Source organism: Henckelia pumila, chromosome 4 (assembly GCF_033568475.1).
Source record: "Henckelia pumila isolate YLH828 chromosome 4, ASM3356847v2, whole genome shotgun sequence".
Lineage (NCBI taxonomy): Eukaryota > Viridiplantae > Streptophyta > Magnoliopsida > Lamiales > Gesneriaceae > Henckelia > Henckelia pumila.
The window spans coordinates 24,863,277-24,878,290 of record NC_133123.1 but is presented as its reverse complement, the minus strand read 5'-3'; the positions used below and the strand labels follow the sequence as shown (position 1 = coordinate 24,878,290).

At 36.5% G+C, this 15,014-nt stretch overlaps 1 protein-coding gene across 1 annotated transcript; it reads left to right on the top strand.

Moving 5' to 3' along the window:
• Positions 1 to 432: 432 nt before the first annotated feature.
• Positions 433 to 12,125, top strand: LOC140894733 (uncharacterized). The gene is made up of 21 exons (XM_073303330.1): positions 433 to 719; positions 1,510 to 1,608; positions 2,197 to 2,348; positions 2,662 to 2,734; positions 3,253 to 3,375; positions 5,462 to 5,570; positions 6,292 to 6,371; positions 6,575 to 6,656; positions 7,636 to 7,775; positions 7,846 to 7,956; positions 8,032 to 8,148; positions 8,262 to 8,351; positions 8,464 to 8,517; positions 8,661 to 8,735; positions 8,870 to 8,945; positions 9,157 to 9,256; positions 10,018 to 10,087; positions 10,377 to 10,450; positions 11,029 to 11,141; positions 11,325 to 11,570; positions 11,697 to 12,125. The coding sequence occupies exons 1-21, from the start codon at positions 594 to 596 to the stop codon at positions 12,065 to 12,067; spliced, it is 2,481 nt and encodes an 826-aa protein (XP_073159431.1). The 5' UTR covers positions 433 to 593; the 3' UTR covers positions 12,068 to 12,125.
• Positions 12,126 to 15,014: the final 2,889 nt, after the last annotated feature.

The window sequence follows — 15,014 nt, the reverse complement described above, 5'->3', positions numbered from 1 at the left end:
AGATTTAAGCCTGGATTATGTTACTAAGCTGATATGTAAATTATGGTTTTGTTTCCGCATGTTTTACTCTGTTAAGTTATTTTGCTGTATTAAGTTTAATGCATGCTATTAGTTGCCAGTTAGTAGGTGATACCATGCAGGGTCACTACACAAATAAAGCGTAACTATACCTAATTGATTCAATTTAATTTTGGTATGCATAGTGGTTACCAAAAAATTTCAAAAAACTAATTATGCACACACTTTGTACGAGTAACATAATCATGTGAATATTATATATGGTGTATATTTGGTGGCTTTGATTGATATATTTTCATGTGGCCGGAAACATAGTTATTATCTTATGGGTCACTGGTCCGGCCCATTAATGTTTGGGCTAACGGCCCATCGGTATCAGATTCGGGTCAGTGGAGCCTAATCCATCATGTGGCATGGACATTGTAGCGAGCGAAGAAACACAACGATCGATCACTTGAAGTAGAAATCGTACATCTCCTTCTGATCGCGTTCAGCACCTCCGCCAAATCCCATTTACAGTGTCGTAAATCGAGTTTCTGAATCGGTTTCCTGGATCAGGAACCGGGATTTGAGGGATGTTTAAATTTCTGAAAGGGGTGGTCGGCGGATCCGGCACCGGCCTGAAAGATCTGCCGTACAATATCGGTGAGCCTTACTCCTCTGCCTGGGGATCTTGGGTGCACTGCCGTGGTACCTCCAAGGTTGGCATCTTTTCCATCTGGAACTTTACTTGTTGATTCTTTGTTTTTCTTGAAGTTGGTTGATTTGTTTGGAATATTGTCGAATTATGCTTCTTTGGTTCCAGCTTCGTGACATGTATGTTTCTGGTAGTAATAGTATCATAAGGGCAAAATTAGGATTCAGTTGGGAAGCTATTTACAAAGTCGGAGCTTGGATTTTGGGACGAATATGGGGCTAAATTTGAAATTTCAGCATCTGTGGACTACAACTAGGTTCATGATTTCGTCTCCTTTTGTTTATATTTTACTTGAAATTTGGAGTAGGATTTGAAGGTTGAAGATAGTGATGTGTCCATTTGGTGGTTACTCATTGCAATTGTAGGCTGCTTACTTTCTGCAACTGTTCTTGACGAATAAGTTTAGAAGACGAAGTTGGAGAAGAGAGAGGCGTGGAGTAATGGATGGGATCAGTTAGTTGCTCATATAAGCTGTATCATTATGACAATCATAAGTACATAATCCTTTTTGCTTTACAAGAAGTTTGTGACTAGGCATCCTCATCACATTGATGATACTAGCGGCCGGACATGGGAGACGTTTGTAGTCAGCAGTCAACTTTCTTCTGTCGTGTCTCATTGAAAATATTTGTAGTGGCCGGACATGGGAGACGTTTGTAGTCAGCAGTCAACTTTCTTCTGTCGTGTCTCATTGAAAATTTTTGCTACTTTCTAAATCACACTTTCCATTATAATCCCGATAAAATAAAGGTCTCTAACTTTTGCCTTTTCATTCGTTTCCTCTCACCAAACAGGATGATGGGACTCCTGTTTCAATATTTTCTCTTTCCGGAAGCAATGTGAATGACGGGCATTTAACTGCTGGTCGTAACGGTGTCAAACGCCTTCGAACGGTGAGCTTCTCTTTTGCCAGTCAATTGTGAAACTATTTATTGAAATAATTGATCTGCTTCTTCTTTAAGAGTCAGGTGCCCCTGGTTTCCATTTGAGTTCTGAAATTTAATTGATGTGAAAAGCTATAGTACAGTTCGATTATTCCATGCTAGAGCGGGGTTAGTACCCAAATTGTTAATCAAAGGGTCCATGTTGAGCCAGTTATTTTGACATGTTGACCAGCGCGTGGGACCACCTGTAAAAGATTATTTGGTTTCATGAGGCATCGGATTTACAGTGGGTGTATTACCACCACTGTAGCATCAAAGCAACACTTACGGTTCCATGTGATTAACCCAAAATGGTGAAACATCTTTTGCTTTAAGAGAACACACAGCTAATGCATCATAGTTATGATGATATTAGCCTAAAAATTCATGTGTCCGGATTAAATATTATCGTCAAGTCATAAAACTCCGTATAGAAGATGATATTCCGATGTATCTTCCTTTTCCCTTCATGTTTTTCACATTTCTCGAAGCACGGTGAACGGACTTGTGCACTTGATTTCCCTATGTCACAACTGAGAACTGTGTTTATTTCTTCAGGTCAGGCATCCAAACATTTTGTCATTTCTGCACAGTACTGAAGCAGAAACTTTTGATGGTTCTAGTACAAAGGTCACTATCTATATTGTGACGGAGCCTGTTATGCCCCTGTCAGAAAAGATCAAGGAATTGGGGTTAGAAGGCAGCCAAAGGTGTAATATTTTTGTAATCCCTCTGTTGTCATTCAAGCATCGAGTAACATTGTTTAACATTTGGCTTTGTTTGCTTTAATGAGTATATTTTCAATAATTTTGATGTGTTGGTTCCTTAGATATTATTTAATCCTACCAACAGATCGTTGGTTCGTACGACTTTGTATTTTTTTTAGAGTCATATATTTTAGTTACTAGTTCAAAAGACGCCATTTCGACTTGTCATCTTTCGTAACATTTCTCTAGCTTCCTCAGATTTATCCTCCTGCTTGCCTTGTTTCAAAATAGTTCTAATGTTTTCTTGCTTCTTCAGGGATGAATACTTTGCTTGGGGGCTTCATCGGATAGCTAAAGCTGTGAGCTTTTTAAATAATGATTGTAAATTGGTATGCATCTTATATCTAGTTTCAGTAGTTTCCTATGTAATAACATATCCATTCGGGGAGAACCTGCTTGTGATCATTTTTTGGTTGCATGGCTTGAGCCCTACAATCTGACTATAACTGCTGCGAATATGCCTTTTATTTGATGATATTTATTTATATTCAAAAGTCTTCAATAACTTGGCATCCTGCTTCTGGATGGTGAATAGGGGAAAAGGACTTGATATGAGCTTTGAAATGAGTGATGTATTGAATTTACAGTCATAAAATGTTCACACTTCTATGTTTCAATTCTTGAATGTGATTGTGTTGTGACTTGTGAGTTGATAAATGTCTTACAAAATGCTAGATATGCTCATGTGATATTGTGACTCTATACGCATATTAATTTGGTGGATCTCCGCTATCGTGGTGTTTGAGTATCTGTAAAAAATGAAATTTCGTTTGGTCGTTGCACTTCCTTGAATTTCTGGTTTTAGCTATATATTAAGGATTATGTCTTTGGTGTTGTCCTATTGCAGGTTCATGGTAATGTTTGCATGGCTAGTGTTGTCGTCACTCAAACTTTGGACTGGAAGCTCCATGCATTTGATGTTCTATCTGAATTTGACGGGAATAATGAAGCTGCTACTGGACCAATGCTTGTAAGTTATCAGTTTGAGTCCATCTTTTTCACAGTTCTTCACATTATACTTTTGGAGAAACCGGGTTTTGGCTTCCCACTTCCCAGCACGAGAGAAAACAAACTTCTTGTTTATGTGTCTTAAACTTAAATTAATGCGAGCTCATTCATATCCTTATCTAGCTATGTGAAGATTATTTCCAAAAAGTTTCTTAATTTGGTGTGTTTTTGTAGCGACCCATACCGGATCCGCTACCTAATCAGAGATAAGAGCGTAATTAAGCATGCATTAAATAAAATCGCTGCGGAAGACTTAAATACAAGAAGACCTGCAGAATACAACCGGCTAAACAAACTCGATTATACAACCCAATCGAATTACTTAAAATAAACCTACAGCTAATCTTGCTGTCTTCAAGGGCTACTGGCCTCTCCAAGCTTATGGTGCTCAATCCCGCACCTAAACCTGCCCCGTCGAATGGGGTGTCCAAATACACAGAAAAGACTGGACGTGAGCTCTAAGCTCAATACGAAAGCACGGATAAACATACAAATATGATGCATGCAAATGACAGGGTATCCATATCTGGGATAACTGTATACAAACTGCTCAGACTGACGTCTAGAGTATGAGCTCGTCACATCGGGGTAGCTAACCACTGTGTGCGACCACTCACTCCCGAATCTCGGATGCGGACCACGGAGTCCTCTAGGTATCAGTACCTAAGGGTACTCGGTATCAAACGTCCAAACAGGGCTGAGTAACCCTAACTGGCTCATCTCAAAAGATGTACAGACGTACAGACACAAGATGATATGTACATGCCATATATCAATAACAATAACATGCAAACACATAAATACAACATATAAGCATGCATATCCGCTGGCAATCTCAGTCAGTACTTACGTACCTTTCTACAGGCAGTCCTAGCAGTCCAACTCTAGGTTCCAAGCCTATCATCAACTCTACAATGCAAATACCCATGCATCATTCATTAAGCTCTAAAAGCCTTAACTAAGCTATTGCATACTCCTAAATAATTTAAGGAGACTATAGCTATACCTGCGTCCGTCGTCAGCCCACTGATGACGACTATCCCGCAACTAGGGGCACACCCCTGCTGCAGCTCCACAGCCTCGAGCACTGTTCCGCTACACGAGCACTGCTCTGCTACTATGTCAGACACTGTCTGACTATACTATAATACTTTTCCCTACTCCAACTCTAAAATAAGAGTACCCAAAGCCCTAAATAGAGCCACGTGGGCGAAGGATAGGAACTCGGAATTTGCACCAAATGAGGAGCTCGGACCTCATATTTATAGAGCACGTTCGGATCGTCCGATCCTGACTTCGGATCGTCCGAACTGCTTCGGGCCGTCCGATCGCCTCATCGGATCGTCCGATCTCCGCCACGAGTCCAACCAATCGCATGCAACCATACACCTGTCCAATACACTGTTCGGATCGTCCGAACATCTCCCCGATGACGTCACCAATGACGTATTTTTTTGGGACAGCTGGCCGCATGAGTTCGGATCGTCCGAACCCACTTCGGACCGTCCGAAGTCTTCAGAGCCTCCGAGATCCTCCGAACTCAAGTTCGGAGCGCCCGAACCTGCCGAACCATACCCACCATTTTTGAGTGTCCTGGATCCATTTCTGGACTCCGTTAATCCATTTGAAATTTCCTTTATCATGTTTTACTTAATCCGAACATGATCCTTCAATTAATTACTCATTAATTGTTAGTTTTGGATACGGGCTACTACAGTTTTGGTACTTGGGAGGAAGCTTATTAGTAAATTGTCAAATCGTAACATGAGTGAGAAAAATCCTGCTAATCGAATCTCAAGGTACAAAGCATGAAAACCATATAATTTTTGGAAAAGTTGAGGCTTTTAGAATCTTTTTGCTCTCTCTGAGAGAATATCTATTTCAAACTGAACCAGGCTAACATTTTATATGATCTTGTATCTTGCATTTTTTTTCCTAAAATCAATTTCTATTTCATTGCCACATTAAAAATGATTATTTTTTTTCAGCTTAAATGCATTGGGATGGAACTGCTTTCATTTAATCAAATTTGACATTTTTTGACACAGCAATATGAATGGCTTATTGGTTCACAATACAAGTCTATGGAGTTGGCAAAATCTGACTGGGTAGCTATAAGAAAATCTCCGCCATGGGCTATTGATTCTTGGGGCTTAGGTAAGTGTGCATTTTGATTGCTCAACACCTGACAAGATGTTCAGATAATTATTTACCAAGCAAACTTTGAGATTGATCAAACTCATATTTGGTTGGATACTTGGATGGAAAGCTGAAACAGTTTTCTTCTTAAGAATTTAGGTTCATGTCTCATTTTTGTGTAAGTCAAAAGAAGCCTGTGTTAATTTAATATAATTAGAGGGTAGATGGACTTTTAATATTCTTTTCTTCTTTCTCTGCTGGATAAATTAAGTAAAGGCTGCTATCCTGTTATTTCGCTGTGAGATCCTTTTTGTGATGAAATTCTTGAAATTAATAGAACACAGATCATCTTTGGAAAACTGTGTTTTGAATGAAATACCACCTATATATTTGCATCCATTTATGGTTTAGTAAAACAAATAGTATCTTAGGCTGATGAAAACCAAGTGTACCTTGTAGAACGTTTTTCAGGTTGATAAGCGTCTCGCACAAGAAATGCTTCGTTGCATCTCGCTTTTAACATAGCTTTCTAATGGAAGGATGATTACGTTTGGAATGGATGTAGGAATATTATTTTTCTTTTGGGTTACTTTTCCTTTTAATTTTTTTTTCCTTTCAAAATTTGAAATAAAAGCATGACATCCTTTATCCCTAGATTTCTCCTTTTTTATTTTTATTTTTATTTTTATTTTTATTTTTATTTTTATTTTTATTTTTATTTTTGATGCTGCAATGATAGGCTGTCTGATTTATGAACTATTCTCGGGCACTAAGTTGAGTAAAACAGAGGAGTTGCGGAATACTGCTGGCATACCTAAGGTGCGACATGCTTGTGTATGCTTTTTTTTTTAAAAAAAAACTTATGAGGAATAGAGTTCTTGCTGGTATTCTGAATTTTATTTTTATTCTCAGCTTATGTAATTATTATGCAATCCTGAGTCCTTTTGGTTCAGTGATTACTTCAACTTTCATTAGATTTTATAATTGGTTAACTTTTGGAATTGCATATTGGTCTGTCCCAGTCTCTACTTCCAGATTATCAGCGTCTTTTGAGTTCTATGCCCTCTCGCAGGTTGAATTCGTCAAAGCTTCTTGAAAATGGCGGTATGTTTTTTTCTTCTGATATCTCTGTAAATTTGATTGAATTATTTTACAATTTCTCTATGTAGAATAGATGTTAACTTGACATTACCTGACAGAATTCTTTGTAACCTCATATTAACTGATAGATATGTTTATATTCTCACCAAAAAATGAATAGACATGTTTATGCCTTTACATTACCTGTTAGAATTTTATTTCTTAAATATTTCCTCTGAACAACTGCTGCTGAAATATCGAGTGCATGAGCATTTTTATGTAGTTTAGAATTGAATAATTGTGGTGTAGGTTACGCTGGTTATGCAGATTAGTCATCTAATATTATTTGTTATGCACTCAATCACTCTCTGACAAGATGCCGCTATTTTTCTGTGATTTTCATGTGACTTTCCTCTTTTCTCAACAAGGGTTTCATTTATCTTTGCTCTTCAACTTATATCTTTGTATGTTTACCTCCAACTATTCCTTCACCAGTTAGTACAAACGTCAATTGCATTTGCATTTGCTCTTATTAAAAGTTGAAGACAACGTGCTGATGCCAATTCCATTCTTGTTTGCTTTTATGTGCAAAATTAATGTTTACTTGTCAGAGGTGTGCAAAACTAGGATGAAATTTCACCTGGAGAGGAATAGATATCAAGCATTCTTCCATCATCTATTTCTCTAACCTCATGGAACAAGTTGATTGATGATATTTGGGTTTTATTGATCTATAATTCACTCCCATGCTCCATTACTGAAGTTTATAAGACCACCGACTCAAGAAAAGTCGATAAGATTTGGTTTAGGGTTGCTAGATATACAAAAGCAATTTTTTTGATGGAATTGTTATGGCATTGTTTTTTCCTTAGAGATTCCATGGTTCTATTTTTCTTGACACAAAAACAATATATTTTGACTTTGCTGGTTCAAGACTACGAGTAACCTTTTTTGCTAAACAACTTATTTGATGGACTTACATTTTCTTCTTATGCATTGTCAGAATATTTTGAAAACAAGTTGGTGGAGACCATACAGTTTATGGAAATTCTCAACTTGAAGGACAGTGTAGAAAAGGATAACTTTTTCCGCAAGCTTCCGAATCTTGCCGAGCAGCTGCCTCGCCAAATAGTGCTGAAAAAGGTGGTGTTTATGAAGTTCCATTTTCTGTTCAATTTTTTGCTACTGATTTACTAAAGTTTTGCTTTTTTAGTTGCTTCCATTACTAGCGTCTGCCATGGAATTTGGTTCAGCTGCTGCACCTGCATTGACTGCATTGTTGAAACTAGGTTCTTGGCTTTCAACAGAAGAATATAGTCATAAGGCAACTATCTTTTATATCTTTATTGCAATCTTTATTATTAATTATCTTGTAGTTAACTTGGTTTGTTTTTTGCAGGTATTGCCTACAGTGGTCAAACTTTTTGCATCTAATGATCGGGCCATGCGAGTTGGTCTTCTTCAGCATATCGATCAGTATGGCGAGGCCTTATCTGCTCAAATTGTTGACGAACAAGTATAAACAAGGCTCATAACATTATAAATACTCGTATTGTTAAATCTCCCCTCTGTTTGATGCACAAATAAATCGGCATGGATTGATTAAGAAAAAAATATGTTTTATTGCAGGTTTACCCTCACGTCGCAAATGGATTTTCTGACACATCAGCTTTTCTAAGAGAGTTGACCCTGAAATCTATGCTTGTCTTGGCTCCCAAGGTAAGCGGACTTCGTCTTTCATATCATTGACAGTCAAGGGATGTACAGCTGATGGTCAAGCCAAAACTATCTGAATTATTCTTGATTGTTTCCTCGCTTAACCTTTCCACAGCTCTCTCAGCGCACTATATCAGGATCGTTGCTAAAGTTTCTTTCAAAGCTTCAGGTATGTGCTTATTCATGCTGAGTAACAAGTCTCTTAGTCGAATTTGCCATAATTTTCCCAAATTCCAAAATTTTACGTCTATGGCATCCTTTGTTGTTTTCAGTGTTTTACGAATTTTTTATCACACTTTATTACTGGTGTAGGTTGATGAAGAACCAGCAATCAGAACAAATACAACCATATTACTTGGAAATATTGCAAGTCACCTGAATGAAGGGGTCAGTGTCAAATGGTTCTTATACAAAAATCTTTTTTCTGACCTTCCAGATGTTTCTATGCTTATATCCTTTATTACTAAATAAATCATAAATCTTTGGTATTAATATTAACTCAAGAATTTATTGTAATGCAGACAAGGAAAAGAGTTCTGATAAATGCATTTACAGTTCGAGCCTTGCGTGATACATTTTCTCCTGCTCGAGGAGCAGGTAAAGCTTTACTCTTTTTCTTGACCTCGTAGTAGGAAGACTTAGTGTCTTTGAGTTGGTTTTTTCACCATATAATTCTCTTAGTCTTTTTTCCCACAGAGAATGTCTAAAGAAAGGTTTTGCCCCCTCAATTAGTGAAAGTCTCTTCCCTTTCCAAGTTCCTGTTACCCCACCTCTCATCTCTCCTATATCGTTTCTTTCTTTGTGTCAGGTATTATGGCGTTATGTGCCACTGGTTCTTATTATGATGTCAATGAGATTGCAACTCGAATTTTGCCAAATGTCGTTGTCCTGACCATAGATCCCGACAGGTATTAATTAACTTTGATTGTCTGGTTGAGAGTATTAATTTCTCCCTTCATCTTATTTTGTTGTTTCTGTGTTCTTAAGACTGTCTCCAGTGAGCTGATCTCTAATTAACTGACATTGATTTTATACAAATTTTTTGATTGCATCTTTAAAGTGTTGCTAGGTTGACCTTGAATAAGCTTCATGAGATTGAGCACCATGTAAAAACTTTTTGGTCTTGGGGGAGCATTAATACCAAATTAAATAGAAAGGTTGATATTATGCTGATTACTGTAAAGTTGTAAACATTTCATTTTACGCTTATCAAGATAATACAGTTGAATTGTGCGACATAAAATTGTAGGACACCATCTTCAATCTTTACAAAGAAATTTCAGGAGAACCGATGTTCTTAGTTTCACGTCACTGGCTATGTCTGAAAATACATACGAATATATATAATAATCAAACCTTGTGGTAAACTTGTCACTTTCAAATTACGCCAGCTATACTGGTGTTCTTGTATATATTGCTTTTAGTTTAGACGTGCTGACTTAATGCGCTATGAAAGTGTCTGTCTTATTTTCTTCTGTTTCCTTCTCTACATATTGTAATTGCTTCTTATCCCTGTGATTTTCTTGTGATGGACCCTTGACGCTCATTGTCATTAATATATGTTTATATCTTTATTTAATGCACATTTGATGTCTTTTGTCATGGGCTGCTCATCTTATTAGACATTTTCATAATTTTGCATCTGTTCTCACTCCTTTGTTGTGCACAGTGATGTACGATCAAAGGCATTCCAGGCTGTTGAACAGTTTTTGCAATTAGTGAAACAATATCATCAGAAGGTGTGTACCTGATTGTTGTGGTATTACATCCTGCATATCAGTAAAAGGATATGAAATTGATGCTAAAGCTCACAAATTTTTTTGAAGAACTCTACTTCAAAACTTAATCAAACCTGTTTGATAGGGAAAAAAATAAAGACTTAACTGTGAAATAGTGCATGCTATTTATGCTTGCTTTCTGCTGTCACAAGCTCAAGATTTGATAATTGGATGCTATATCACTGAGTATCCATTCCGCTCTCTTTTCTCTTTTGATTTGAGGATTAATGGTATCTTTTGGTTCCTTTAGACGAGCACCGGAGACACCACAGGTTCATCAGATGCAGGAATTTCATCAATACCTGGAAATGCTGGTTTACTTGGGTACGTTGAGTTTGAGTCTATATCCTTTTATGGAGTTTTATGAGCCACAGGGCCTGATGTATCTTTCATCATTCCTACCTGAATTGGTTTGAATTAGCAATTTTTAAGGTTTCCTTGTCTTTTGTTTTTTATTATCTTTTATGCTTTATCCACTTGAAACCTGTGTTATAACATCTGTGAAGAATGTAGTAAAAACTAATAAGTATGTGGTTGGAAATCCTCAATATTCTTGATGGTGTTTACCTGTAGATAGGATGACTTTTGTGGATAAAATAATTTGTATTTAGACTTGTGATAAAAATTGTATTGGAGAGAAAACTTGAGGATGATTGGGATTTTCAAAGGAAGGGTGATACTCTCTGGGACTTTTTGAGGCGAGCAAATTTTGTGGTCTGTTTGTTCTTTATCTGTCTCCTTTCATGGCTCTCTATGGCTGCTATATGTATTTGACGTCGTCCTTTTTTTCCTTACACTAAATATAACCGCAGGATGTAATATTTTTGAACCAAGTGTCTAATCTTTTCCCTCGAAGAGATTTGCCTTCTCTGTTAGTATCATTTTTACGGATTTTGATGCAGATGGGCAATGAGCTCTTTGACTCTTAAAGGCAAACCTTCTGAACAGAATACTCTTGCTTCAACGGACACAAAAAATGCACCTCTTCCTTCATCCATTTCCAATTCCAGCTCTGGTACACATTCTTCCTCCTTTTCTGTTGAAAAAAATAATTGTTATGCCTCTCGTTTTCTAGGATAATCAACTTATCCTGCAAGGATACGCCTCTATTTGATTGTTATTTCTGCCCTTGTCTGCAGTTGCTTGCCTGTTGACTAGTACACTGTACTGCACTGACATTGATATTTTGATGGCACAGTGATGAATACAGCAAATGTAACATCGGTCCGTGTAAATTCCCACTCTGACTTAACTGAATTCACGGACAATCCTCCACCCGCGTCCCCTACATCAACTGATGGGTGGGGTGAACTTGAAAACGGCATTGGTGAAGACAAAGATGGCTGGGATGATATTGAGCCGTTGGAGGAAACAAAACCATCTTCAGCTCTTTCAAGCATCCAAGCTGCTCAAAAACGTCCCGTCTCACAGCCAAAGCCTCGAGGTAATACTTTGGAAGAGGGTGACTTGAAAAAATGTACTTGAACTCATATTATCACATAATGATGCACACTGGTGCGTGAAAAGTCTTTCTAAATTTACTTCTTATTCAATGCAATGTTTGGTTCAGTTCCAAGCTCAAGACCGAAGAGCACATTTAGGACAAGCAACGATGAAGATGATGATGATGATAGTGACGCTTGGGGTTCTGTAGCACATCCTGCTCCAAAATCTACATCAAAACCTTTGAACTCGAAACCCAGCAAAGTTGATGATGATGATCCGTGGGGCGCAATTGCTGCTCCAGTTCCTAAAACATCTTCCAAGCCTTTGAATCTGAAATCTAGTGGATCTGCTGATGATGACCTCTGGGCATCCATTGCAGCTCCTCCACCAACCACTGGGCCGAAGCCTTTGTCGTCCGGGCGAGGTAGAGGAACCAAACCATCTGCTCCTAAATTGGGTGCTCAGAGGATAAACAGAACCTCATCGGGGATGTAATTTAAGGTACAAGATAACCGATTTTTGGCATATTTCTGTACATTTTTTTCCCCTTTCATCAGGGAATTTGTAGTTCCTTTCTTATGGCAACTAAAGTTCATATATTTTATATAAGAAATCCTTATTTGCTCTGTAGTATTTCTTCTTTGAACAAAAGCCTTTTTTTTTCCTCCCTATTTTGTAAAAAATATCCATTCATTGTACACTATTATTTTTGGTATGAGTTGCAAGAAATTCTTTACTGAGCTTTCAATTTGTTTAGCTATGAATTCATCAACACCGATGAAACATATTCTTTATAGCATAATCATCCACCATATGTATAATTGTTGATACCACAAAAATTTGTAGTGGTTCATACGTTGGTCGATATTAAGTAATAAATACAACGATCTAAACTATATGAATTATGCTACACACATGATCACGTGTTTTTTTTTGGGATTCTTTACGCAATGTCGTACCTAGGATTTCGGAAGCTTGAGTCGAATTAAGAAATCGAGCCCCTCAAATAATGTCGTAAATTATTTAATTAGAATTTTTTTTTTCAAAAGAGAACGAAATTTTTTTTGGGTCATTTTTCAATTATGAACGTCTTTGTTGAAAATATATTATATTATATTAGAATTGTATGTTGAAAATTGAGTTGTATTATTTTGAAAATTAGTGTGTGATGATGTAGATGATGATGAATTAATTTTTGGACTAATCTCCAATTAAGATCTATAAATAGGTCTCTCCATTTGTGTAGAAAAACACAATTTGAGAGAATAAATTTAAAGTGTGGAGTTTGAGAATATTTTGAGTTTTTGAGTTTTTATAAATTTTACTTTTCACAACACGTTATCAGCTCGATCGCTCGAAGGTTCTCTATAATTTCCAACGCTCCAAAATACAAGAAGAAGTCAAAAATATTCAACAAGTAATAATTTTTATTTTACTGTTTATATAATTTTATTGTGTATATATTAATATATAATATCATGTTATGAAAAAAAAAAAAAGTTTTTTTCAAAACTTGTTATAAATCCTGGGAGGATGTTAAGACGACATCCCACACTCCCGGTAAGGGATACGACAAATATAAAAGACTCTAAGGTTCTTAAACAATATAATCATATTTGTATAATTTCATGTTATTATATAAAAGGTTGTCTATGACACCGATCTTATAATAATGTGATATGATATACTATACCTGACTTTATACTAACTATATTGGTATAATTTCACAATATTATATAAAAGGCTGTCTACGACACTGACCTTATAATAATGTGATATGATATACATAATTATTTAATTATGATTATCATTATATGCATTGCATCATTATCACGAATTTTTATTCAACATATATTCGATTTTTTCTTTACCCTCAACGGTCACAAACGGCTAGTTTTTGGTCTATAAATATGTTCACTCAAACTTATTTTCAATCACACCAAAATTCACTCTTTCTCTCAAAATATTTTTACTCGATTTTTCGAAGATGGAGATGATGGCATTTATAAGGCTATTTTTCATAACGATTATGATCATCATGCTCACGAGTCTTATACTCACCAGCGATTTTTCACCACATACTTTTTATCTATTTGTATACGCACTTGTAATTTTCATTTTTCCATTATTTTGTATTGTCATATTAATGGAAATTAACTAATAAAATGCATTTTTATTTTTCTAGTACCACTATGTCAAACTTGACAAAGCTTGAATTCGTTGCACTCGATATCACTGGAAAAAATTATATGCCATGGACTCTTGATGTTGAGATGCTTCTTGAGTCATTGGATCTAAGTGATACCATCAAAGAAATAAATATATCAACCTCACAAGATAAAGCAAAGGCAATGATTTTCTTACGCCGACATCTTGATGAAGGGTTGAAATGTGAGTATCTCACAGAAAAAAACCCAATGATTTTATGGAAAGGATTGAAAGAAAGATTTGAGCATATAAGGGAAGTGATACTCCCGACCGCCCGTGATGAATGAAATACGTTGAGATTCCAAGACTTTAAAAAAGTCAGTGATTATAATTATGCGATGTATCGAATAGTCTCGCAATTAAAATTCTGTGGACTTGAAGTCACAGAGATGGAAATGCTTGAGAAAACATTTTGCACTTTTCACGCATCAAATATAACTCTACAGCAACAGTATAGAGTGCGTGGTTTTACGAGATATTCTGAACTCATTGCATGTCTTCTTGTGGCGAAAAAGAACAACGAATTGTTAATAAGAAATCATCAATCCCGATCCACTGGATCAACGGCATTTCCTGAAGCAAATGTCGTAATGAAAAATCAAAATCAAAATCAAAGGCATAGACCAGATTTTGGTCGTGGACGAGGTCGAGGACGTGGGTGTGGACGTAAAAATGATCGCGGTCGTGGTCGCGGCCGTGGATATGAAAATAATCGAGATAGTTACTTCAATAACTCATCTCAAAAGAACGTAACGAACCACCCACCAAAAAGGCAGCATGAAAATACGAGTGAAAATGAAAATCACTCAAAAAGAACTGAGAGTGTTTGTTATAGATGTGGCACTCCAGGACATTGGTCACATATTTGTCGAACCCCTGAGCACCTATGTAAGCTCTATAAAGAATCGACAAAGGGGAAAGGAAAAGAGACCAATTTTGTTGAAAATAGTGACCATTTAATTGGTTCAACTAGTTTTAATGTTGCAGATTTTTTGAATGATTTCGAAGACATTGATTAAAGATTGGTGGAACTAGATTGTAACAAATTTGTATTTTTCATGCATTCTTGTATTATAAAGCATGTTATATTTTGCATTTGTATTGTACTTAATTTTTCTTTATTGCATTTTTGTGAAGTTTGATATGGAAAATGCTATGAGCAAACATGGAAATAATAACATGGAAATTTGCATATCGGATAGTGGTACAACGCACACTATTCTGCGAGATGAAA

Excerpts from the sequence above, each read along its gene's own strand:
- LOC140894733 (XM_073303330.1), top strand. The coding sequence starts at position 594 with ATGTTTAAATTTCTGAAAGGGGTGGTCGGCGGATCCGGCACCGGCCTG. Across the intron at positions 9,257-10,017 it reads CTGACCATAGATCCCGACAG|TGATGTACGATCAAAGGCAT; the intron begins GTATTAATTAAC and ends TGTTGTGCACAG. Across the intron at positions 10,088-10,376 it reads TGAAACAATATCATCAGAAG|ACGAGCACCGGAGACACCAC; the intron begins GTGTGTACCTGA and ends TGGTTCCTTTAG.